At 45.6% G+C, this 27,649-nt stretch overlaps 1 protein-coding gene across 1 annotated transcript; it reads left to right on the forward strand.

Annotated features, from left to right (window-relative positions):
• Positions 1-1,314: 1,314 nt before the first annotated feature.
• On the forward strand, positions 1,315-23,690 carry LOC146049551 (embryonic protein UVS.2-like). Its single transcript, XM_083166078.1, has 13 exons — positions 1,315-1,595; positions 2,843-2,967; positions 9,836-9,883; positions 12,232-12,309; positions 13,553-13,669; positions 13,759-13,876; positions 15,007-15,185; positions 15,277-15,358; positions 15,493-15,620; positions 16,708-16,823; positions 18,616-18,841; positions 20,931-21,049; positions 23,472-23,690. Exons 1-13 carry the CDS (start codon positions 1,315-1,317, stop codon positions 23,688-23,690), a joined length of 1,836 nt encoding a protein of 611 aa, XP_083022204.1.
• Positions 23,691-27,649: the final 3,959 nt, after the last annotated feature.

The raw sequence follows: 27,649 nt of genomic DNA on the forward strand, positions 1-27,649 counted from the left end.
CCATTAACCCCACTCCCAGCACACAATATACACCCCCTTGCCAGCACACATAATTATACACCATCCCCTCCCAAAGCACACAGTTATACCCAGTGGCGGCTCCTGCCTTTAGATTTAAGGGCAGGGCTATTTTTCAGTAGGCTCCAGCAGGAACTGAGGCCCTTATTCTAGTTCACTCTTTCTGACAAAATATTTCTTAGATGGACAAAACCATGTGCACTGCAGGTGGGGCAGGTGTAAAACCCCACCCAAATCTAATCATCTCTGCACAAGTAACACCTGCCTCACCTGCAGTGCACATGGTTTTGTCCATCTAAGAAATATTTTGTCAGAAAGAGTGAACTAGAATAAGGGCCTCAGTTCCTGCTGGAGCTTACTGAAAAATAGCCCTGCTTAAGGGGGGCTGCAATCTCCTGGGTACTGCTCTTTGGAAACAGTCATTAATTATTTGCAGGATATTAGTTTGATTTGCGCTGTACCAGTGTTTGTATGCAATTACTGTAAATACATGTTGTACTCATATGCACATAAACACAGGTACAGAGCAAAATACACACTTTTAATAACTTTAATATTAATTTAAAAACAGAAAATGATACTCTTATGCTGCTTTCACACCACAAAACCTGCTTGGACCAGGTATTTAAAACGTTTTTTTTTTTTTTTTAAACGGGTCAGAGCAAGTTTAACCCATTTTGCATCGCATGTAAATACCTGGTCTAAAGCAGGTTTGCGGTGTGAAAGCAGCTGACACATCCCAGAGATGAGCTGGGCAGTGACCGCTTGGAGGTATAGAGGGGATCAGGCACCAGAGCCCGCACCTAAACTGCCAGCAGGAGCCAGGGCTGCCACTACATATTGTGGGGCCCAGGACAGCCCAGACAGATCGCCCTCCCCCCCCCCCACTCCCAAACAAAAAAAACCCACATTGGTGGGCAGTGGGCATCCCCCCCTTCATTGGGGAGCCTGGCAGCAGGGGGAGGCGTGTGCTGCTTACCATAATGATCACCTGTGCATCAGCATGTGCCAGTGCCCGCATCCCTGTGCTCTGTCCTAGATCGGCAGCGCACTGACCACTGTCCTCCGTCACTAGGAGCACGGACACCCCGACACTCAGCCTCCACCCGGGGGGTCCGCAGCCCACAACAGCCCCAGCGAGTCTCCCAGCCCGGGCTTGGAGAGAGGATCAGGGCGGCAGAGGTGCCGCTGTGAATCAGGCTGCAGCACGGGGATAGCAGAAGCAGGACCGAGCCCTCCTGGCCGCTGCATGCTGCCGCTGTTAGCTCACTGCTGCCCCGGGGAGGAGGCGGCATTATGTCTGTAGACTGCAATCGCGAGTCTGGCTGGATGAGGCAGCCCGAGTCCGAGGAGAATGGCTCCGTGCTGCCGGCCTCCAGCTCAGCCATCCCCACACGGAGGGGCTCTCCGCAGCGCCGATGTCTCCAGCCCAGGCTGCTGGACTATGAAGGCTCTGTGCTGCCCTTCCTGGGCAGGCTGGGCTCCTACCAGAGGCGGCTGGTGCTGCTCACCTGGAAACCAGAGACCCTTAGACCCCCCTGTCGGCGGCCCTGGCAGGAGCTCCCGCACTGCAGGCAGTGAGGAAAGCTGCAGGACTCTGGAAGGGTAGGGGGTCTGACACTGAGCATTAGCTGGTCCCCTCTGAGCCAGCCTGGGTACCATTTCAGCCAGCAAAAAAAGCTGGCTGAAATGCTGGCTTCAGCCAGCACTTATCTCATCCGCTGGGCTCCTCAGGTGACTTCACTCAGTCCAGTCTCCAGTGTGCACGTGAGTCAAGAGAGGGGAGGAGAGAGGAGAGAGCCGGTTGGTGGCCTTGCATATATGTCAACAGCATGATCTGTGTGACAGGCAGCGAAGCAGCGCAGACTGGCAGCTAGTAGTGCACAGCAGCCTTTGAGAGAGCGCCTATCCATGCCAGCGCCTCCCTGCACCCGTACTGCATACCTTGCTGTGCTGGTAGCACCAACCCTGGCCACTGTAGCGCCACATATTACTGGAAATCCCCATCGCCACTCCGCGGACCTGCAAGTAGGGTGAGCGGCAGGTTCTGGCGGAATTAGGGCCTGCCCACCGGAATCTGACCCGGTGTCCCTGCATGCCAATCCGCCGCTGTGTCCTGCACAACCTGGAGATATGTATATATTACAGCCAAGTATCCTGTACGTGACTGAGGGCCTAATTCTTATACTGTACATACACAACGCTGATGTTATCGGCGGCCTGGAATCATACCTCCCCCGCAATTGTGGAGAAACGGATGCCATCACTGCCCAGTCCCCCGTGGCAGACTGTCAATCACTGACATTGCAGTTGTACTATGTCCTGTTCATCAGACCTGTTTGGTCACATGCAGTATTGGTCCCAAGCATGCACAGAGTACTCATCACCCCTACAATGCAGCACAGGACAGCACTTTATCTGAATCAGGCCCAATATTGTATAAGGATTATCAGTTGGACAATCTAATAGTCACTCTGTGACACTAATTATCTGTAGGTCCTCATTACTATAATCCCTATGTATATTATATTAATATGTATTATACTATAATCCCTTTATACACATAAAGCTAATTACACATATATAACAGCCATACACTGACCCCAGGCATCGCTTCTGGTCATTCCTAACATCCATCATTCTGCCTTGTGATTGGTTACATGTTCTCCTGGACCAGTATATAAGCTGCACCAGAGACTGAGGTTACCATACAGCTAGGGAGATTCTACAATACACAGACAGACAGAACAACATAGAGAGCAATAGATGAACAAGATGGCTGCAATGTTCTCCTTGTGTCTTCTCCTCTGTGTTATGGACTCAGTGACCAGTCTACCTGTGGCTCCATCACTACAGGTGAGTTACTAGGAATAGTACAATGTCTCCTGGTGTCTTCTTCTCTGTGTTATGGACACAGTGACCAGTCTACCTGTGGCTCCATCACTGCAGGTGAGTTACTATGAATAGTACAATGTCTCCTTGCTGTATCTTATTGTATAGGGATTTAATATTCAGATCACAGTGACACGTCTCACTGCAGTTCCATATATAACTACTGGTTGGGGAGGTCAGTGACTGACTACATAGCGGTAGTAGGAATATATGTGGCACTATAGAGGAGTGAGTACTGTACCTGTCAGTCACCATGCTCAGCGACCAGTGACTGCAGGAGGAAGCTCACAGTGACACGTCTCACTGCACTTCCATATATAACTACTGGTTGGGGAGGCCAGTGACTGACTACATAGTGGTAGTGGGATTATATGTGGCACTCTATAGAGGAGTGAGTACTGTACCTGTCAGTCACCATGCTCAGCGACCAGTGACTGCAGGAGGAAGCTCACAGTGACACGTCTCACTGCACTTCCATATATTACTACTGGTTGGGGAGGTCAGTGACTGACTACATAGTGGTAGTGGGATTATATGTGGCACTCTATAGAGGAGTGAGTACAAGTACCTGTCAGTCACCATGCTCAGTGAACAGTGACTGCAGGAGGAAGCTCACAGTGACACGTCTCACTGCACTTCCATATATAACTAGTGGTTGGGGAGGTCAGTGACTGACTACATAGGGGTATTGGGATTATATGTGGCACTATAAAGGAGTGAGTACAAGTACCTGTCAGTCACCATGCTCAGCGAACAGTGACTGCAGGAGGAAGCTCACAGTGACACATCTCACTGCACTTCCATATATAACTACTGGTTGGGGAGGTCAGTGACTGACTACATAGGGGTAGTGGGATTATATGTGGCACTCTATAGAGGAGTGAGTACTGTACCTGTCAGTCACCATGCTCAGCGACCAGTGACTGCAGGAGGAAGCTCACAGTGACACGTCTCACTGCACTTCCATATATTACTACTGGTTGGGGAGGTCAGTGACTGACTACATAGTGGTAGTGGGATTATATGTGGCACTCTATAGAGGAGTGAGTACAAGTACCTGTCAGTCACCATGCTCAGCTCACAGTGACTGCAGGAGGAAGCTCACAGTGACACGTCTCACTGCACTTCCATATATAACTACTGGTTGGGGAGGTCAGTGACTGACTACATAGGGGTATTGGGATTATATGTGGCACTATAGAGGAGTGAGTACAAGTACCTGTCAGTCACCATGCTCAGCGAACAGTGACTGCAGGAGGAAGCTCACAGTGACACGTCTCACTGCACTTCCATATATTACTACTGGTTGGGGAGGTCAGTGACTGACTACATAGTGGTAGTGGGATTATATGTGGCACTCTATAGAGGAGTGAGTACAAGTACCTGTCAGTCACCATGCTCAGTGACTGCAGGAGGAAGCTCACAGTGACACGTCTCACTGCACTTCCATATATTACTACTGGTTGGGGAGGTCAGTGACTGACTACATAGGGGTAGTGGGATTATATGTGGCACTATATAGAGGAGTGAGTACAAGTACCTGTCAGTCACCATGCTCAGCGACCAGTGACTGCAGGAGGAAGCTCACAGTGACACGTCTCACTGCACTTCCATATATAACTTCTGGTTGGGGAGGTCAGTGACTGACTACATAGGGGTATTGGGATTATATGTGGCACTCTATAGAGGAGTGAGTACATGTACCTGTCAGTCACCATGCTCAGCGACCAGTGTCTGCAGGAGGAAGCTCACAGTGACACGTCTCACTGCACTTCCATATATAACTACTGGTTGGGGAGGTCAGTGACTGACTACATAGGGGTAGTAGGATTATATGTGGCACTCTATAGAGGAGTGAGTAAAAGTACCTGTCAGTCACCATGCTCAGCGACCAGTGACTGCAGAGGAAGCTCACAGTGACACGTCTCACTGCACTTCCATATATAACTACTGGTCGGGGAGGTCAGTGACTGACTACATAGGGGTAGTGGGATTATATGTGGCACTATAGAGGAGTGAGTACAAGTACCTGTCAGTCACCATGCTCAGCGACCAGTGACTGCAGAAGGAAGCTCACAGTGACACGTCTCACTGCACTTCCATATATTACTACTGGTTGGGGAGGTCAGTGAATGATTACATAGTGGTAGTGGGATTATATGTGGCACTCTATAGAGGAGTGAGTACAAGTACCTGTCAGTCACCATGCTCAGCGAACAGTGACTGCAGGAGGAAGCTCACAGTGACACATCTCACTGCACTTCCATATATTACTACTGGTTGGGGAGGTCAGTGACTGACTACATAGTGGTAGTGGGATTATATGTGGCACTCTATAGAGGAGTGAGTACAAGTACCTGTCAGTCACCATGCTCAGTGACCAGTGACTGCAGGAGGAAGCTCACAGTGACACGTCTCACTGCACTTCCATATATTACTACTGGTTGGGGAGGTCAGTGACTGACTACATAGGGGTAGTGGGATTATATGTGGCACTCTATAGAGGAGTGAGTACTGTACCTGTCAGTCACCATGCTCAGCGACCAGTGACTGCAGGAGGAAGCTCACAGTGACACGTCTCACTGCACTTCCATATATTACTACTGGTTGGGGAGGTCAGTGACTGACTACATAGTGGTAGTGGGATTATATGTGGCACTCTATAGAGGAGTGAGTACTAGTACCTGTCAGTCACCATGCTCAGCGAACAGTGACTGCAGGAGGAAGCTCACAGTGACACGTCTCACTGCACTTCCATATATAACTACTGGTTGGGGAGGTCAGTGACTGACTACATAGGGGTATTGGGATTATATGTGGCACTATAGAGGAGTGAGTACAAGTACCTGTCAGTCACCATGCTCAGCGAACAGTGACTGCAGGAGGAAGCTCACAGTGACACGTCTCACTGCACTTCCATATATTACTACTGGTTGGGGAGGTCAGTGACTGACTACATAGTGGTAGTGGGATTATATGTGGCACTCTATAGAGGAGTGAGTACAAGTACCTGTCAGTCACCATGCTCAGTGACCAGTGACTGCAGGAGGAAGCTCACAGTGACACGTCTCACTGCACTTCCATATATTACTACTGGTTGGGGAGGTCAGTGACTGACTACATAGGGGTAGTGGGATTATATGTGGCACTATATAGAGGAGTGAGTACAAGTACCTGTCAGTCACCATGCTCAGCGACCAGTGACTGCAGGAGGAAGCTCACAGTGACACGTCTCACTGCACTTCCATATATAACTTCTGGTTGGGGAGGTCAGGGACTGACTACATAGGGGTAGTGGGATTATATGTGGCACTCTATAGAGGAGTGAGTACAAGTACCTGTCAGTCACCATGCTCAGTGACCAGTGACTGCAGGAGGAAGCTCACAGTGACACGTCTCACTGCACTTCCATATATAACTACTGGTTGGGGAGGTCAGTGACTGACTACATAGCGGTAGTGGGATTATATGTGGCACTCTATAGAGGAGTGAGTACAAGTACCTGTCAGTCACCATGCTCAGTGACCAGTGACTGCAGGAGGAAGCTCACAGTGACACGTCTCACTGCACTTCCATATATAACTACTGGTTGGGGAGGTCAGTGACTGACTACATAGGGGAAGAAGGATTATATGTGGCACTCTATAGAGGAGTGAGTAAAAGTACCTGTCAGTCACCATGCTCAGCGACCAGTGACTGCAGAGGAAGCTCACAGTGACACGTCTCACTGCACTTCCATATATTACTACTGGTTGGGGAGGTCAGTGACTGACTACATAGAGATAGTGGGTGAGAACGAGTCCAGTAGCAATGAGCTGGAACTTCATCTCTTCAGCCTCTGGAAATGTACCATGTGATGTCCTCACAAAATTAACCATCTCCAGTTGAGACCAGTGGGTATCAAATATGGCAATGTCACATAAACCACAATGTATTTGTCTTTCAGCTTTCCCAGCATGAAATGAATGGTTTGGGTAAGCTGCTTTTCATAACTAGCATTTTATTTTGTCTCTAATGCTGCCGGTGTTACTTTCTGCTACCAGTGGTGTAACTATAGCTCCGCAGCCCCTGCGGTGGCAGGGAGGCGCAGAGAAAGTTTGGGCGCCGGGGGTCTGCGGGGCTTTAGTTACCCGCTGCTGTCTGCGGTACCTGCCTGCCGTGCCGTGACTGCCGTCACAGTCCCGTTTCTGTTAGCACTGGCTCCTGCTTCTATAATTAAAACGGACACATAGAAAATGGCTGCCCCCATACTGCAGACAGTTTTCTGACTGCAGTATGGGGGCAGCCATTTTCTAAGAGTCACTTTTCATTATTAGCAGCAGGAGCCAGCGCTACGGGACCGTAACGGCACAGCAGGCAGGTACCTACCGCAGATAGCAGCGGGTGGGCAGGTATGGACATGGGGGGGGGGGGGGCGCCGAGGGGAGGGGGAGTGGGGGGGGGGCGATTTTATTTTGGGCGGCCGGGGGGGGGGGGGGCGCATAATAAGTAGTTACGCCACTGTCTGCTACATTACTGATTATTGTGTCTGACATTTGTATTTTCATGTAATTATACACTTCTCGTACTCTCCTTTGCTGTATTATTACTACTTCTCTCAGTGTCTGGCAGGTTATACCACTACAGACAATACCAGGATCCACTAAACGGTCAATTTAAAAGGAAATGTTCAATGCAAAATAAAAGTTTGGGAGTCAATATCACAATTTATTAAAATGTACAAAATAATATTGGAGACACTCAGGCGGTATTAAATTCTGATTTCTGAATGTTCTGACAGGTGGAATCCTGGCCCATTTTCACCCGGCTGGACAGTTTATCGACAGGCGGAATTCAATGTTCCCCCTGTTGAGTGGCAAAAAGGAAAACAGCCGTGGATTGTGGAGATCCGAGCGTGAATTTGACAACCCACAACAGTTTCTGATAAAATAGATCTGACTGGATTAAACGTTGGATCTGTTTTGTCTGGATCCGCCTACATTGCTGTCTGAAATGTTAGCATTAAATAGACGGCAGCTTTTTTGTCTGGATTGTCGGAAATAGGGGTAAATTTACTAAAGCTTCTGAAACATGAAGAGGTGACATTGCTCATAGCAACCAATCAGATTCTATCATGTCTGGGATGCCAGAGAAATAATAGACCAAAGCTGTGCAGGAGTAGCAGGTTTATATGTGGGTCCGGGGAATTCGCCAGCTGAAGCTGGGGTTTTACATTTATTATTTTACTAAATTTGGACAGATCCCATTTCCAATTTTAAGTATGGGAAATGTGATATGGGTACTATACAAATGTGAATTAAAGTATTTTAAACAGTTTTTTTTTTTTTTTTTTTTGCAAAAATTGCCCCAAAACCAAAATTGCATTCAGGTTATACTAAAGAAATGTGAACAAGCTGTGAAAACCCCCTTTTCGGATTATTTTAGTAAAAAATTTTTTCGAAATTGGCCTTCATGTAAGTAGGAAAACAGGAGCAGGTACACGGAGAGATAACGGGAGGCACAGAGATGCCGAGAATCAGAGTAAATAGACCCAAAATGACAATTTACCAATTGAAGTCAAATTCATTAAATGTATCACTAAGGAGAATTCTTATCAGATCTCAAGGTGCCCATACATGTACCAATTACCCAGTACTTTTTGTGCTAAAATAGCATTGCATCCCATGCACAACGATGCTATTTTAGCACAAAAAGTACCGGGTAATTGGTACATGTATGGGCACCTTTCGTTCTTATAGCACAGTACAGTACTTCAATAACCTACTGTATCTCTCTCTCTCTCTCTCTCTCTCTCTCTTTGTCTCTCCCCTCACTTTTTGTTTTTAATCCCCTACTATGTAATGTTTCCTTTACCAATATCCTTCTCTGTATATTTAACAGATCCAAATACACTGACAATGATCAATGTGATTGCAAAATCCCATCCAGGTATAGTATGAATTTTAGGAATAGGCATAATCTATATTCCCATGGTTATATACACAGGACATGGTATATACTGTACAGTAGATACGTTTGTTTCTCTTTAATGAATAATGTGCACAATCATATTGTTTCTGTGTTAATGTGTTGGACAATTCAGTGATTGTTTATCAGATTTATCAAAAGAAAATGTAGGTGCGCTGTGAAACCAATGCTAACTTGTTAGTGCGCTGTGATTGATGATAGTTTGGGAACTACAATCCTAGATTATACCCACTACCACTATCACCAGCAGTGTTTAATTACACCCTTATGGTGCGTACACATGGAGCAATATGATCGCTGGCAATATACTGTATTGCTAGTAATATATTGCTCAGCAATCATATTGCTCAGTGGCCCGTTTTCATCTGCGACCAGAGATGGTCACTGATGAAAATGACACTGCGGGGAGAAGAGGCGGGGAAGTGGCTGGTTGGAGGAGCACGCTCCTCCGACCAACAACCATAAGGGGCTGAAAACGGGAGCGCGCACTCTGCGATTTATCGCCAGTGCACACTCCAATCGCTGGCAATATGGTCGCTCAGCGACTATATTGCCAGCGATATATGCTGAAATCGCCCCGTGTGTATGCAGCTTCTCAGTCATCACTGAGACATTATATGTAGGTTTGGTTAATTAAAACATTAGGTAAATTAGCATCTGAATTACCCAAACTTGCTGTTGGGCCATATTATAATCCGACCCCACTCAGGAGACTACAGTACGAGGTAAATGTAGTGTCCATTGTTATGGTCATTTACTATACGGTTGTTTTGTGTGCATTTTACACACATATGATGGAATATATCAGTGACCCGGTACAGATATCAGGAGACTCACTGCCACAAAGCAACACCTGACCCCAGTTACACACTATACAGCTAATGTACGGCCAAAGCAATCCCTTACCTTATGTAGCTGTTTTTATGTATCACAAATATTTTTACTTTGTGTATTACAGAACCAAAAGCCCTAAAAATGGCAAATGAGACATCACATTCCCCCCCAGGTATGTATTTTGAGAATTAATCATTATCTTATTTTAAATACACAATACACATGTACAGTACAATAACAAGAACAAGTACTGTCTCTAATGTGTTTATATCCTTCTGGAGATATGGCCGCCAGAACTGACCACAATACTCTTTATCAGTGGTTCTCAACCTCAGTACCCAAGAACCCCCGACAGTGCATGTTTTCCAGGTCTCCTGGCAGTAGCACAGATGCACTCATTATTCACTGACACATTTTAAAAGATCACAGGTGGAGCTAATTAGTTCACCTGTGATTCTGTGTGGAGACCTGGAAAACGTGCACTGTTGGGGGTCTTTGAGGACCGAGGTTGGGAACCACTGCTCTAGATCACGTTGTACCAATGACCTATACAGTGGCATTATTACTTCTTTCTTTCTACTGCTGATACCTCTCCCTATGCAACCAAGCATCTGACTTGCCTTCTTCATTGCTTTGTTACATTGCCTACCTGCTTTTAAGTCCCCTGAAATAGTGACACCTAGATCCCTCTCTTCCTCAGTAGTTTCCATTATAGTGCCATTTATACTATATTTAGTCTTTGGATTTCTGAGACCCAAGTGCATGATTTTGCATTTTTTGGCATTAAACTGTAGTTGCCATGCTCTTGACAATTCCTCTAATCTACCTAGATCATCAATCATTTGTTTTACCCCTCCTGGTGTGTCTACCCTGTTGCATACCTTTGTGTCATCTGCAAAAAGGCACATTTTACCCTCAATTCCATTTGCAATATCACCAATAAAGATATTAAAAAGCACCGGTCCAAGTACAGATCCCTGGGGTACTCCACTTGTAACCTTTCCCTCCTTTGACTGTACTCCGTTTACTACAACTCTCTGTTTTCTGTCCTGCAACCAAGATTTTATCCATTCAACCATCTTAGAATCCAATCCCAAGCTTTCAAGTTTATTTAACAGTCTGCGATGTGGGACAGTGTTAAAAGCCTTACTAAAATCTAGATAAGCTACATCTACAGCCCCACCTTGATCTATTACTTTAGTCACCCAGTCAAAAAAGTCAATAATATTTGTTTGACATGATCTTCCCCAGTAAACCCATGCTGTTTTGGATCCTGTAAATTGCTGGTTTTGAAATATTCTACAACTTTTTAGAGTGTTTCCATCAATTTCTCTACTGCTGATGTAAGGCTCACTGGTCGATAGTTGCTTACCTCTTACTTTCTTCCACTTTTGTGCAGTGGGACTACATTCCCTTTTTTCCAGTCCTCTGGGATTACTCCAGTAGCTAGTGACTGGTTGAATAATTCTGTTAATGGTTTTACCAGATCCCCTTTAAGCTCTTTTAGTATCCTTGGATGTATCCCATCTGGCCCTACTAATTCGTCAACTTTCAATTTTGGGGCAGAGTACTGGGCAGAAATAATTATTAATACGATCTGCTTTTACATTGTCCCCCTCAAGAAGACTTCCACTCTCTGTCTTTGGTCTTATTGCTCCACTTTATGTTGTTCTCCTTACACTTATATACCTAACCCCCCCCCCCCCCCTTTACCCACTGACTGGGCCATTTTCTCCTCAGCCTGTGCTTTTGCACATCTGATTACCTTCTTAGCCTCCTTCTGTCTAACAAGATAAACCTCTTTGTCCTCATTATTCTGCGTCTGCTTAAATCTTTTAAAGGCCAACTTTTTTGCTTTCACAATATTTGCTACATCTTTCGCAAACCACACTGGCTTCCTTTTCCTTGTGTTGCCAGGGGGGGGTTTACATGCTCATATCCAGGTGGTTGCCTGCTCATTGCTAGGGGGGTTATATGCTCATGGCCAGGGGTTGCAGGGCCACAACACTCCCAAATTCAACACTTACTGCTAGTGCTGAGCGCTCTACACTCCCCTGGCAGATGCTAGAGGTGAAGGAGCACCTCGAGCATACCTTTTTGGAGGGGTGCAGGGTCTCCATCTGCATATGAATGCATCCTCTGCCAGCCTTCTCTCCTGGCGCAGTGGAGGATTTAGGAGAGGGGGCCAGCGGCACGTCCTCTCCCATCCTCGGTACCCAGAGCTTGATCTCCACCTGAGCCAGGCCTCCTGTAGTACCCAATTCCAATTAATGCCTTTAATCCATTTGCAACTGTATGTATTAGCTGTCGCCACTGCATCATGAGAGCTCATTAATATTATATAACTGTTTATATCTTGTCTTACGTAAGGGTATGTGTGGCAAATAAAACAAATAATATAACTTTAATCTAGAATGATGCTGTGTATTACACTTCACCATCTGCAACATATGTTTAGGTCACATTATATCCAGATACTGTACGTTATTTGTGGTTAATTTATTATATTTATATTCACAGAACATACAGACGATGGAGAACAAGAAAATATCTTCAGCAAGATTATTGCAACCAACAAAGGTAAAACAATGCAGAGATATATAATGCCAAAATACTGCAGAAACATTACTGTAACTAAAAGATCTAAGGGTGAAATGTGGCCTTCTATTGGGTAACCAAACATTGAAATGCATTAAACCCTAAAATTAACCCGGGTGTGTACCTCATTTATACATCGCGTCCCCAATAAGAAGAATTACGCTTTATGCATGAAATATGTTTATGATGACAATGGGCTGTTCTTAAGTAGTATCAATTGCTAAAGGGTTAATCTCTTATGAACATGGATAACTAGTAGACAGTCAGCCAATCAGGAAGAGTCTCTTACATGGCTCAGCCAATTACACATGAGAGATTGTTATCAAATGACGGTTGGGACTCACTGCTGTGTGAATTCCCGAGGTTGGTACACTACCAGTTATCACGAAACTGTGATGTTCGCCTGTCCTTTACCTTTACACCAAAACTGATACGTCATTTCTTTTAAATCAAGTGATTTTATACATTATATATTACAAATAACAAAAGAAACTAAGAGAACATAAAAGCTATAACGTAAGGAATTTACAATAAAAAATAGTCATACTATAAATCACATTATTGAATCATGTTGTAACATCCGCAGCCCCCCTTCGCCGGGCATCGCATTATTAATAACGGCATATGCTGTAACATATGCGGTTATTAACGCAAGGACAGCTCTTGCGATAAGAGCTGTCCCTTGCGATACGGTGCCAGCACTGGACTTCCGGGTCTGTGACCCGGGAGTCCATCTGCGCATGCGTAGAGTGACGCGCCGGCCGCAGGGCATGCTGGGAGGGATCCGTGACGGATCCCTCAAACAGCGCTGCGGTAAGAAGCCCATAGGCTTCTGCAGGGAATCGACAGCTTTTGCTGGCGATTCCCTCCGCAGCGCTGCCACTGCGGAGGCACAGTACAGCATACAGAAATGCGTTAAAACCCCCGATAACAGGGTTTTTACCGCATTTCTGTGATAGAGAATCGCCCCCACAAGCAGCTATTCCTGGTCCACTGTCAGTAATCCTGCAGGGAGGTGCAGCTGTAAGTACTCTGTGCCACTGGCGCTGGGCACCCCTCAATGACCAGGCCCAAAGCTATGACAGGCTATAACGCTTATTCAACATGCAGTCAGCTGGTTACTTTATCTCTCTTATAATATTACAAGATGAAATGAATCCCCTGAAATGAATGTCATATCGTACACCACATATGAATGCTTCCTGTCCATGTCCGGTTACTGTAGAGCACAACCTCACCGTACATGAAGGAGATATGCTTGTGAAAACTGGACGCAGCGCAATCAGCTGTACAAATTGCCTGTGGATTAAAGCTGCAGATGGGACTGTGCCTGTTCCGTACACCTTATCCACTGCTTATAGTGAGTATCCTCATCATACAGTGTCCTGAAGTAGTCATGGCCAACTTCTGTTCTATTATATTAATATATCCAACCTCCTTTCCCTACAGATGCCGATCAAGTCAAGGTGTTTACAAATGCTATGGAGGAAATTGAGACACTGACGTGTGTGAGGTTTGTACCTCGGACAACAGAGAAGGATTACATCTTCATTAATACATCATATGGGTAGGTTCTACCATTCTATGTTACAGAAATATGTCCACTTAGAGTCTAGGTGAGACAAATAAGCCTAATTAGGAAATTATTAAACTTTATAAAGTTTGTGGACATTCAGCCAATTGGCAGTGATAATGGTGGAAGTAAAGATGTGTCCTCATACATCATTGCTGCTGTGGTGTCAAACAGCCAATCTAGGTCCCCCTGGTCCCGGGAGATTCTGCTGACTGTGCTGACTATACATCTTGTATATCTGTGTGTGACTGAGTCTCCGTATCTGTATACAGTGTCCGACCCTGTAACCACAGAACACACTCTAATACCTGGTTTTGATGAAATAATCATGCAAATATTTAATATCAATTAAAACAACATAACATGAATAAATAAATGAAACAATCAGATAAAATGGTGAATGGATTACTGGACCGGAGGCTGAATGGAGTGGGAACAATGGATGGTAAAGGAACTTAAGGTTATTGTCTGGAATAATTCAGGTTGCCCAGTGGGCTGATAGTTACCATTGATGGTGATTTTAGTCCAATCCCGAACGCTGAATTGCAGAGTGGTCCTCAAATAGACGCGACAGTGGGGCCACAGTTGGTCAAGGACCCAAATAGTGTGATAGGGCTGGAAGCTGTTATAGCCACAGTTGTCTCAGGTCGCTAGAGGATCCAATATCAGGGATGGCATATGATGGAAGGTGTCCTCAGGGTTGGTGGATTGTGGGACTAACTGGTCAGTGGTTTAGATTTGTTGTAACCAACCTTGATTGCTGCATGAAGATGTACCCACGTGGTAGCAGCAATAATAAACCGCAACTGCGGGGTGTGGATAAATTGATATCCCTCAGGATTGGGAGTGGGCAGCCCAGGGTGCTGAAAGGTCCAAATAGTGAAGGTCCAATGGTAATCAGCTGATCCGGTCCAGGCTGTAAACTAACGCGATTCGCTGCTTGTGGAGGTGCAGCTTTTCAAAGGTTTTTTTTTTTCTTTTACTTTGGTTTTCGTGGGGCTGACTACCCCATCAACAAGTGGCAGCTCTTGGCATAGCACCCGTGTTAGCGCCTGTCCGTGCACCCCAGGGAGCACCTTGCAATCCAATTATTCACAATCTAATACCTTCCTCATTGCTTCCAGCTGTACCTCATTTGTTGGACGACAAGGTGGACCTCAGATGGTTGGAATAGCTATTAATGGCTGTATGTCCAGAGGGGCCATACAACATGAGCTAGATCATGCCTTGGGATTTTACCATGAACATATGAGGAGTGACCGTGATAACTATGTCACCATCAATTACCAGTACATCTCACCAGGTATTATACACAGAACAACTCCATAACTGTTGTGCTTTGCGTTATTTCCATTTGAATGTGTTTTGTAGTAATGACAGATTCCTTGTTACAGGTGATCAGATAAACTTTCAGAAGGTAAACACTAATAACCTGGGTATGGAGTATGACTATGGCTCAGTGATGCATTATGCCAAGTAAGTTGTGCCCACAGTTATTACCTGATAGAGGATGATGCTTGTATGTAATTAGTGCACATTGGTCTTATAATGGTCCCTATTACTATATTGTGCTGATTACACCTATATCTTGTCTCTTATCTATCTGACAGCAATGCATTCTCTAACACTACAAGTCAACTCACCATTGTACCCAAGACTGACCCAACCCTGCCCCTTGGTCAAACAAATGGACTGAGTATCTTGGACATTTCTAAAATTAACCGGCTTTACCAGTGCAGTAAGTAATTATATATATATGTGTATATATAGGTTTTATTATTTATTATCTCCCTAACAAATAAACTGGTGGATTGGAGCATGGAGTGCCCACAGTGAGATGATATCATGGGGGCACGTAATGATTTGTGGTTACCAACCATCCAATAGGAATGCTCAACCACAAGACAAGGCTGGCCAATCATTAGATGGGGCATGTTCCGACCAACATAGGAAAAGATTAGAACTATAGTTATTAGAAATATCACTGACGGAAGACCACCTTATTGTAGGTTGTATTCTAGTTCTTCAGCTTCATCGTTGTAGCTTCTCTGGAGCAAGTATTGGAGACCATCTGGGGGACTTGTTTGCTTCACTGTACACAGTAAACATTTATATATGTAATCACAAATATGATATCTAAAGGCTTCTCAGTATATATAGAATACCCGGCATATAATGTATCTCCATCCTATACACAATAGAGGCAGCTAAATGTTAAAGAAAAAAGTGAGTTAACCTGCGCTCTACACAAAGGGTGCAGCCCTAGCACAAACGATAGTCACCAAACTATCCCAATATCTATACACACAAACCAAAAAATCGGATAGAGCACTTCCACTTGGGGTATAAAGATGATGTAAATGTTCCTTTTCTTTTTTCTTTGTTTTTTTTGACAGTTGAATTGTCCTCTAGGAGTTTTTATACCTCAAAGAAAACACAAAAAATACACAGAAGTGGATTGGATTTTTTGGTTTGTGTGTACAATAGAGGCAGCGTTTACAAGAGGACCGAAGACTATGAGAATAAATAGTGCATATCACCACCGTGCATTGCTTACCTCTATACTGTATATATAATGGTGAACATACTGGTAGGTTCCCAACAATGGGGAATGTGTCTGCTATCAGATTAGTGATCATACTACACAATACTGTACAATTCCTGGCTTATATGTTTTATATTCTGGAAGGATGAGTAACAACAGCAGCCTCTATGTCAGATACCATACATACATATATATATATATAATACTTCCTAGTAATATGTAACGTGTTATGCATTACCTCATGTACAGTCATTTATTTATGTCACGTTTTGCCCCTTAGGTGTTTGTGCTAATTTGCTGAATGATAATAATGGAACTCTGACTTCCGCCAACTATCCCTCCACCTATCCCAACAGTGCCAGCTGTGTTTGGTTGATCAGAACCCCATCTGGACAGGTACAGTAATCAATGGGAGGATCAGGTGACAGGCAGAAGGAAGGTGCAAGACACAGGGATAATATGACACTTTTCATATCAGTTCAGTCACTTTTGGGAGACATATCCAATACTTTTTGATAATAGACAATCTAGTTTAATGTAGTGGGTGACGGGGTTCTGATTTTGCATGTAAAGAGAAGGAGAGGAATGGCTGCCGCTGCAGCTGCCTCTGTCCCCCACTAAGCACACAGCACTGAGCAGCATTTTTGGGGATGGAGAGAGAGGCTGCTGCAGCAAGTTAGTTCTCTCTCTCTGCAATAGCAGAGGGGGGAAGCGGGACCCAGACTCCTCCAACAGACCTGGTAGTAATGCCTGCTCCACCTTGGTGCCACTGAGGAGAGCTGGATGGAGAAAAATGGGGACGTTTGTGGTGGTCAGTTAGGAATGGAGCGGAGGTTGTGCCACAAACATGTTGGAGAGTTTACCATGTCTCCTAGTTCTTCACATCCTCCTGGTCAATGGTTCTCAATCTATGGGCCTTGAACCTAAAATGGGTCAAGACCATCTCAGCATGATGCTGATGACAAGGAGTATAAAAAATCCCCCTTCCAACTTACACATCCTCCTATCACCCTCTACCTTTCCCTATCCCCCACTCCCATCTTTGTCACCTTCTGCCTCTTCCTGTCATCTTCTGCATCGCCATGCAGCCACTGCTTCATCCTCTGTCCCACGCCTACCCTTTGCTCTTGCTTACACCTACTGCCACAACCTGTCAACCTCACCTCCCACTGCTTCCTCATGCCACTCTCTGCCTCACATTCATCCTATGTATCCCTCTGACTCTTCTTAACCACCCTTTGATTCTACCTAATCACCTTCTGCCACTCTCTGTCTCTCTGCCATCTTTGTCACCATATGTCTCCCCCAGTCACCCTCTGCATCCCCCTGCCAGCCACTGACTCACCCCTTTTCCCGCTCTTACTCTACATGACTCCCTACTGTCAGCTGCCACTACCTGTCATTCCCTACCTCCCCAAGCTCCCACTGCCTTTTGATGACACCCGGTGCCACCCCATCAACCTCTTTTCTGTCATTCATTGCTTCATCTGTGTCACCCACTTTCTCTTTTTTTCACCAACTGCCTCTCTATAAAGTCAGGTGTACACTTACAGGGGCATTTTTGGAGTACCTGCCCTGTATGTGTTTTTTTGTATATAATTATGCGATTGTTAGGGGCAGATTTATTAAGCTTGGAGAAGAGATAAACTGGATATAAAGCGGAGAAAAAGTAAAAGGAGATAAAGCACCAGCCAATCAACTCCCAAATGTCTTTTTCAAACACAGCTGATTGGCTGGTGCTTTATCTCCTTTTACCTTTTCTCTGTTTTATCTCCAGTTTATCTCTTCTCCAAGCTTAATAAATCTGCCCCTAACAATCGCATAATTATAAACAAAAAAACACATACAGGGCAGGTACTCAAATCCTCATCCCCGCTATTGTGTGATAAATGAAGGGTTTGCATTAGCGGGCACATCACTTCTGTGTTATACCCTCACAATGCTGCCATGAAATTGGGATCTGCTAACCAGACACGTCTGGCAACCATTCTGTGGTAACTTGCTGGGGTCCTTTAATAATTTTTATTGTCTGACCGGGTCCAAGAGCAAAATAGTTTGAGATCCTCTGCTCTAGGTGTTCCCGTCCTCCAGTTTGGTAAAAAGTAAATATATGACAATACAGAGTGAGTTTAATTTTTATAATAATTGACAACAAAAAGGAATTGATCAATTACTGTTTCTTGTTTAGGCTGCCCTAAGTTTCGTTGCTTTTGATGTTCAATCAACAACTGATTGCGCCTCTGACTACATCAAGATTTATGACGGCCCCAGTAAGAATCATCCTTTGTTGCTGGACAGAACCTGCGGGACTGGTCTGATCCCACTAATCATTGCTTCCACTAGTGAGATGCTGGTGGAGTTTACCAGTGACAGCAGCGTTACAGGGGTCGGATTCAAAGCTTCTTACACCTCAGGTACTATACTAAGTTATCAAATGTGTAAGTGTTATATTATCCTACTTTATGACCCTTTGTAACATTATAAAGATGTGGCCAAGCCTATTGCATTGAATGGTGTTCCGTGGCACATATACAGATGTAGCCAAGCTTATTGCATTGAATGGTGATCCGTGGCACATATACAGATGTAGCCAAGCTTATTGCATTGAATGGTGATCCGTGGCATATAGATGTAGCCAAGCTTATTGCATTGAACGGTGATCCGTGGCATATATACAGATGTGGCCAAGCTCATTGCATTGAATGGTGTTCCGTGGCACATATACAGATGTAGCCAAGCTTATTGCATTGAATGGTGATCCGTGGCACATATACAGATGTAGCCAAGCATTTTGCATTGAATGGTGATCCGTGGCACATATACAGATGTAGCCAAGCTTATTCCATTGAATGGTGATCCGTGGCACATATACAGATGTAGCCAATCGTATTGCATTGAATGGTGATCCGTGGCACATATACAGACGTAGCCAAGCCGATTGCATTGAATGGTGATCCGTGGCACATATACAGACGTAGCCAAGCCGATTGCATTGAATGGTGATCCATGGCTCATATACAGATGTAGCCAAGCTTATTGCATTGAATGGTGATCCGTGGCATATATACAGATGTAGCCAAGCTTATTGCATTGAATGGTGATCCGTGGCACATATACAGATGTAGCGAAGCTTATTGCATTGAATGGTGATCCGTGGCACATATACAGATGTAGCCAAGCTTATTGCATTGAATGGTGATCCATGGCATATATACAGATGTAGCCAAGCTTATTGCATTGAATGGTTTTCCGTGGCATATATAAAGATGTAGCCAATCTTATTGCATTGAATGGTGATCCGTGGCATATATACAGATGTAGCCAAGCTGATTGCATTGAATGGTGATCCGTGGCACATATACAGATGTGGCCATTGTACTCTGATGCAGCGGCATTTTGCCACACATAGTCGTACTACATTATTTTCAGAGAAATACAATACAGACAGTGTCTATTACAGTTCTGCGCTAGGCTGCCACAGAAATTACAAAGAAGGGTATCCAAATTCACCTTCCAAGTCCAAAACAACTAAACAACAACAGTTTTGTAACTCCAAATGGCGCCAGTGAGTCAATATGATCTTATAATGGTCAATAATACAATGAGGGATAATGCAAAAATATACTTCCTTTTTGCACGGTGATCACATCCCATATGCGGAGTATCCCTGTCAGATGGTGTACTCCAGTATATGCAAAAGAGGAAAAGGCTTAAAATAGTGAAGCCAGTTTTTTAATATACATATACATACATGGACACAAAATAGAAATAAAAATATAACAATGAATCCAGCAATACAAAGTCCAGCAGTCAAGGTACACAGGTGCAATTACCAAATAAAGTATCAGAACTGGGTGTTAATCAGTTCATGCGCATGGTATAATAGTCACCAGTCTGGTCCCGGGTAGCAGTCCTGGGTGTAGAATACCAAAGGTAAGGTCCTGGTGCTGGTCAAAATAGCTGCCACTTCACTCCTTCCAACGCGTTTCGACCCTGCATACAATGGGTCTTTCTCAGCCTTGAGAAAGACCCATTGTATGCAGGGTCGAAACGCGTTGGAAGGACTCTCCTCCTCCCTGCACCCGGAAGAGGATCAGAGCAGGGAGGCGGTCACAGAGCTGTGCTGCCCGGACCCAGGTGAGGGGGGAGGGGGCGATGCGGGACGGCGGGGGTCCGTGCGGGGTGGCGTGGGGTCATTGCGGGGCAGCGGTAGGATGCGGTAGAAGCCCATTGGCTTCTATAGGGCATCGCCAGATTTTTCTGGCGATGCCCCCCCGCCAGTAACCAGGTAACCCGGTAACCTGGCGGGGGATGCTTACAGCATCCCAAAATGCTGTAAAAACTACGATAACGGCTTTTTACCGCATTTTTAGCTTAGAGAATCTCCCCCTATGTCTATTCATTATTATCATTTAGCTTTCAGATCTTATTACGTAGCTTGCTACGTTACTGGATTTATATTAAATGCTATTTTCCTCTGTTTTATACCATATCTCTCTATAGTACAATGTGGAGGAAATTTCTTTGCCTTCGAGAAGAACTTTACCTCTCCTGGATACCCCGTTGCGTACAGTCCAAACTTAGATTGTACCTTCAACATCACAGCCCCTGTGGGATATCAGGTAAGGAACTTTTGTGGCCTAAGATAATTTGTGCAGTGGTTTCAGTTATTGTATTGGAGCTTTAGTGTTATCAGGAATGTGTAACATATACCTACAGTTTACATTCTACAGTGTCTGCATGATCTGGGGGTGGTCACAGATATGGCACATGATGAGGAGGAGGAGGATGCTAATCATAGGCGTGCGCAGCCCATTTTCTTAGGAGGTGCACCATTGGAGGGGTGTGTCCATCACCGCCTACTGGGCGTGTCCATCACCGCCTATTTGGCATAAATGAAAACTAAATAGAAGGTGACTTATTTATGTATATGCACTCCAGAATGAATTCCCCCCTACACATATCAGGTACAGGTACAGTGCGCACCACAGGCACACTGCAAAAATATGAACTGTAATGCTCATTACGCATAATGCCACATACTGTAATGCCCATCACACATAATGCCACACACCTTAATGCCCATTACGCCAGGGCTTGACAAATTTTTGTAAATTAGGGACAGTGCGCACCGAAGGCATGCACCAACAATGTACACTGTAATGCCTATTACTCGTCACACAACCATTTCATAGTATACCACATGCTCTAATGCCCAAACACGTTATACCACACACAGTAATGCCCATTACACGTTGCGCCTCACATTGTGATGCCCATTACACCTCACACCGTAATGCCAATTACATATTAGGCTACACACCGTAATGCCAATTACATATTATGGCCCACACTGTAATGCCAATTACCTATTACGCCACACACTGTAATGCCAATTACATATTACGCCCCACACCGAATTGCCTATTACACATTATGCCACATGCTGTAATGTCCATTGCACATTATGCCACACACCAAAATACCTATTACACATTATACCACACGTATTTTGGTGTATACATTACATATTATACCACACACCATATTGCTCATTACACATTATGTCACACACCATAATGCCCATTACATATTATGCCATATAAGTGTGCTTACCTACTTGCTCCTTGTTAGGAGTTACATGTTTGATGCCAGGGTTTACATGCACCTTGCGAGGCGGTTACATACTCCTTGACACGAGGGTGTGGGGGGGGTGTTGCATGCACATTGCCAAAGGTATTACATGCTTGTTGCCCAGGGGGATTACATGCTCATTGTCTGGGGGATTACATGCGTGTTGCCTACATATAATGCCCCCCTTAATTCTATATACATAATGCCCCCCCCCATAGTGTTACATTCACAATGCCAACCATAGTGTCACACGCATAATGCCCCCTGTAGAGCCACACACATAGTGCTGACTCTTTAGTGCCACACACAATTCCCCAATAGTGCCACATACACACTGCCACCCATAGTGCCACACACATAATGCCCCTGTAGTGCCACTTGCATAATGCCCCTGGGGTGAAACACAGATAATGCTGACCCTTTAGTGCCACACACAGTTCCCCAATAGTGCCACATACACACTGCCCCCCATAGTGCCACACACATAATGCCCCTGTAGTGCCACATGCATAATGCCCCTGTAGTGCCACATGCATAATGCCCTCTGTAGTGCCACATGCATAATGCCCTCTGTAGTGCCACATGCATAATGCCCCATATTGCCCCACATATAATGCCCCATACTGCCACACATATAATGGCCCCATAAAGCTATCACAGGAGCTGCCTGGAACTTGCTGAGGGAGGGGAGACCTAGCTTCCACTGCCGCAGGGTGTGGGGACCAAGCAGCAGCTGCCCAGTGTCTGTCCTGCTGCCTGAATGATCAGCATGGCTGGACCCCCCAACCAGTGGCTACATAGAGGAGCAGCCACCAAGGAAACATAAATGAACACCCCCTCAGTGTGAAACTGTGGCTACCGCTGACAGGGGGGAGAGCTGCCATTGCCGGGCAGGGGAGAGAAAGAGGCGCCGGGCGGGCAGAGCTCCCGCTGACGGACGGTGGGGGGGGAAGCTGCCATTGATGGGTGGCTGGGGGATGGAGGTGCTGGGCGGAGAAGGGACGGTCGGACGGAGCTAAAGTTGCCAGGCAGTGGGGGAAGGCGCTCATGCTGCTGGAGGGACATTTGCAGCTGTCGGGCGAAGGGGGTGGCAGGCAGGATCCGGCCAGCGCTCACAGGGGAAGGAGGCGGCGGTGGCGTCATTAGGAGGTGCCTGTGCACCTCCGGCACCCCCCGTGCGCACGCCTATGATGCTAATATTGATAAGATCACAGCTTGTATAACTGAATCTTAGAATCTAACTTAGAGAATATACTTATAAACATGGCGCACGTAGACAGGACATGTAAATACAGACCACTGTGTGTTATAAAAGACGTCAGCACAGTTTTGAGAACAATGGTTTATTCATCTTGTCTGCTTTCTATATGTCTACTTGTTCCTCATAAATGATATTTCTGGATTTTACAGATATCACTGACTGTAACAGATTTTCTACTGGAGAAATCCCAATTCTGCATCTCAGACTATATGCAGGTCCGGGATCGCAATACTGTGTATGGTCCATTCTGTGCTGATTACAGGGTTCCTCCCATAACCTCCTCTGGAAATACTCTGACATTGAAGTTCCACAGTAATCGCAGCATACAGGGAAAGGGTTTCCAAGCTTCCTACACCTTCAGTAAGTAATATATCCCCATTTATTCACCACACAAACACTATTGGTCTTACTGGTGTCATTTATTAGCTAGAATTGGGGGTTTTCTCCTATACTAATACCAGGGTTGCCTACCTGACCCTCTCCTTCAGGGAGAACACGTTCTGCTCCTGGGCTTCCCTGGTAATGTAGGATTGCCAGCACCTATGGTGACACCTTTCTTATCAGTTACCTGGCTCCTCACAGGTGCTGGTAATCATACATTATCCATACCTCCCAACATTCCCCTCTCAAGGCGTACACAATGCTCTGCTCCTGGGCTTCCCTGGTAATGTATGATTGTCAGCACCTATGGGGACACCTTTCTTATCAATGACCTAGATCCCCACGGGTGACACATTGCCAGGGAAGCCCAGGAACAGAGCATTTTCTCCCTCATAGAGAGGGTCAGGTAAGCAACCCTGACTAATACTGATTGGTAATGATACATCATGGTCCCACATGACACCTGGGGTGAAATCATTTGTCTTGGTGACTAAGAACATAAATGCTCAACACACAGACCAATGTCTCTGCATTGATAACATCATATAGGGGTGATTTATCAAAAGTTGGAAAGAGATAAGTCCACACTGATACGTGAAACGAATTACATACAGTGATATTTTTTATTGTTACTAGCCGATGTATGCATAGGCGCCGAAACCGTGGGTGCTCCGGGGCCCGAGCACTGACGGAAAGTGAGGAGCACCCACGGGCCACGGCAGTGGAGTCCCAGCAGCGGATATGCTGTCAGCAGCAGGGTCCCTGCAGCTGATGGTAACTAGTAGCGGTAATAATACTGCTGCTAGTTCCCATCTTCCGCAGGGACCCTGCTGCTGACCTCATATACGGAAAAAACGCATCGCTATCGCATCGCTGGTGCATCGCTGTGTGCTGAGCCATCTATTTATTTATTATTTATTTATTTGCAGTTTCTTATATAGCGCAGCAGATTCCGTTGCGCTTTACAATAGTAAACAGTGATAAAACAAACTGGGTAACAACAGACAGACATGGAGGTAGGAGGGCCCTGCTGCAAGCTTACAATCTATAGGGATATAGGAGGGAAACACAAGGACAGGCACCAGTAATAGCATAGCAGTCCCAACAAGTTACAAGTCCAGAAGGGAAGCTATATAATACATAAGTGCCTCAGAGGGTTACTCAGATCACTCAGATCGCTGGCACACGTCGCTATGTGTGTAGGCCCCATAACCCAACACTTTATTAAAATAAACAATGCAACAAGGACGCTATTAAAGTATGTACATATGTGTAACAAATCATTTACTAACGTCTGTTTATTTCTGTTTCCTTACAGTATAAGTGAGGCATATCACACACCGCAGCAATATCACACTGTACAACGAACATCACAGGAACAGTATAATAACCATTGTATATGTGGTGCAGCAAATCTCCGTCATTCTCACAAATGTCATCGGAGAACCATAAATGAAAACCATTGTATGCAATATGAAGACAGTTATTTATTATATCCCTGTATATTTATGACTGTGATTACACTGTATTTCTGAGGACCAGTAAGAGTTAGGACAGTAGAATGTGCAATTAATAAAGCAGACAAATGGTACACCTGTGTGTGATATGATTTATGACATCATGCTCGATATTACGTGACTCTAAGGAAACCTAATGAAAGTTGGAGCATTGAAGGGGTCAATGATTATTAAAGAGAGCTTATTGCTTTACTCTATGATATTTGTACCAGGATATATGAGACCAGACCCAAGCCATGCCTGACTGTAGACCAGCACGCAGCCACAGTATGTCTCATAATACGTATTAAGTATGTGACACCCCATTAAGCCTACTTGTGCCCCTTCCGGGGTGGTGCTGAAGGATATTGTATACTGTCTGGGACATTACATTATAGGTTATAGGGACACACTGTAGATAAATAGGTTTATGCTAATATTGATAATATATAAGATTTATGTACCCCTCACGGAGGAGAACTGTAGTAAATAAACACCCCACATAAAGGCATACCTTCCAACTTTCTTGGGGACGGAGGAGGGACAGAGTGTTGCATGCCGCAGGCGCGCCTAAAATTTTGGGGATGTGGCCTAATTTAGGGGTGTGGTCTATATGTGTGGCTCTCCCATGAGGCCACGCCCCCATTGTTACGCTATGTGGGCATGACTCAGAGGCTCTGTGAGCCTCTAGCCATGCCCCCAGCCCCCTGGCTGCGGGAATAGAAGCTGTGCGCACAGTGTTTATTCCCTGCTGCTCAGCAGCCGAAAGGGGGAACACCCAACAGCCCCCCCTCGCTGTGGGACACTGCCGGGCGCAGGAGGGACGCGGGAATGTCCCCGAAAACCGGGACATTCCCGCGGTTTTCAGGACTGTTGGGAGGTATGTAAAGGGGAAATGTTACAGGCCGTTGGGTAAGCTGTAGGGGGGTTGTGTGGAGGCAGAGCCACGCTCACTGAAGGAGGAGTCTCAGTGAGCTGTCTGGGGTTCAGCCTTCTGGGGTAACTGGTGGAGGAGAGATCTGGGCCAGTAAGCAACTTTTGTGGTAACATAAGAAAGCGAGTTCCAATGGAAGCACATAGGCTCTTATTCTGGTTGGTGCGGTAATATCCGCGTGCATTCGTACCGCCGATCTTTTGTGTCTGCGCATGTGCAGAGGCGTCTCTGCGCATGTGCGAGCGGGGCGTACGGCCAAATCCTGCATGAAATGTGAACACTCCGAACAGGGGGTGGAGAGGGGCGTGAAGGGCTATTTGGGCTCATTACCATATGCATACGCCCCGCGTTTCATGCGCGTTCCCATGCAAACGCTGGGCGTACGTATGGTAATGCGGCCGTGACGCACGTGTAGGGGGCGGACATATGACATTGCCGGATGTCAGCTGCCCGCCCAGATCCCTGCTTTTGCACGGGAAAATGTTCGTGTGGTCTCGAATTATGTGGGAGGTTCCCTGAGATGGAGGAGGCGTATTCCATGAAAAATACACGTGCGGTCCGTTCGGCCAGCTTCGGGAGTTGGCGATCCGTATGGAAGGCGGGGTTTCGAACGCACGGTCCTGGCCGCATATTCGGATCCGGCCACACCGATCAGAATAAGGGCCATAGTGTAAATGCAAAGTGAATGACTGACTACTCAGTTATCATGGGATTTGGGTTATTAATACCACTGTTCTATAATATATTCTTTGGATATTGGGATTGCAGCACTAGACTTCCCACAATTTTTTGGATTTAAATATCACATTTTATAGTGTCTTACTTTGGGAACAAAACTTCAGGTACCTCTTTACTTTTCAGTTTTCCCGATTAGGTACTTGTAGTTACTTAGTGCACTTTTGGGTCCTGGACTCTTGGGGCTGCGTGCACCGTCTGTCTGCTACGGAGAGCTGCGTGTATCACACAGCCAACCGTGCAGGCAGAGACTAGCCAGACGCTGCTCCTTGTCTATCGGCGGTTACTGAGATCACTGCTTTGTAATTACCCGTCACGGTGACTGTTCACCACCTTACAGGTCCTGTAGTTCACTTTACCACTTCCCCTTCTCTGTACTCACCTCTTGTCAGGACTTCCTGCTTGGCGATCTCCCTCTGGTCATTGTACAGTGTGTGCACACACTGCTTGCCGCTGCCATGCAGTTCACTGTAGCTGTTTCCAAAGTACGTCTGGTCAATGAACCTGTGTTACAGGGGTGTTCTCTCCAATGAGGTTACATCTGATGTTACTAACCATAGGTCTTCTTCCCAATCAATGTCTTGTAGATGTCCAAGGATGTGTCTCGTGTGTAAGATTTCTGATTTTGTACATAAGGTTGTAAGAGAGTGTCCAGGTATTGAGAGAGATTTGAAGACAGTGAATTTATCACCGATATGATGGGTCGTCCTGGTGCGTTTATTGGGTTTTTGTGTATTTTGGGTAGATAGTAGAACACGGGTATCACTGAATGAACTTTAGT

Source organism: Crinia signifera, chromosome 12 (assembly GCF_055691185.1).
Source record: "Crinia signifera chromosome 12, ASM5569118v1, whole genome shotgun sequence".
Taxonomy (NCBI): Eukaryota; Metazoa; Chordata; class Amphibia; order Anura; family Myobatrachidae; genus Crinia; species Crinia signifera.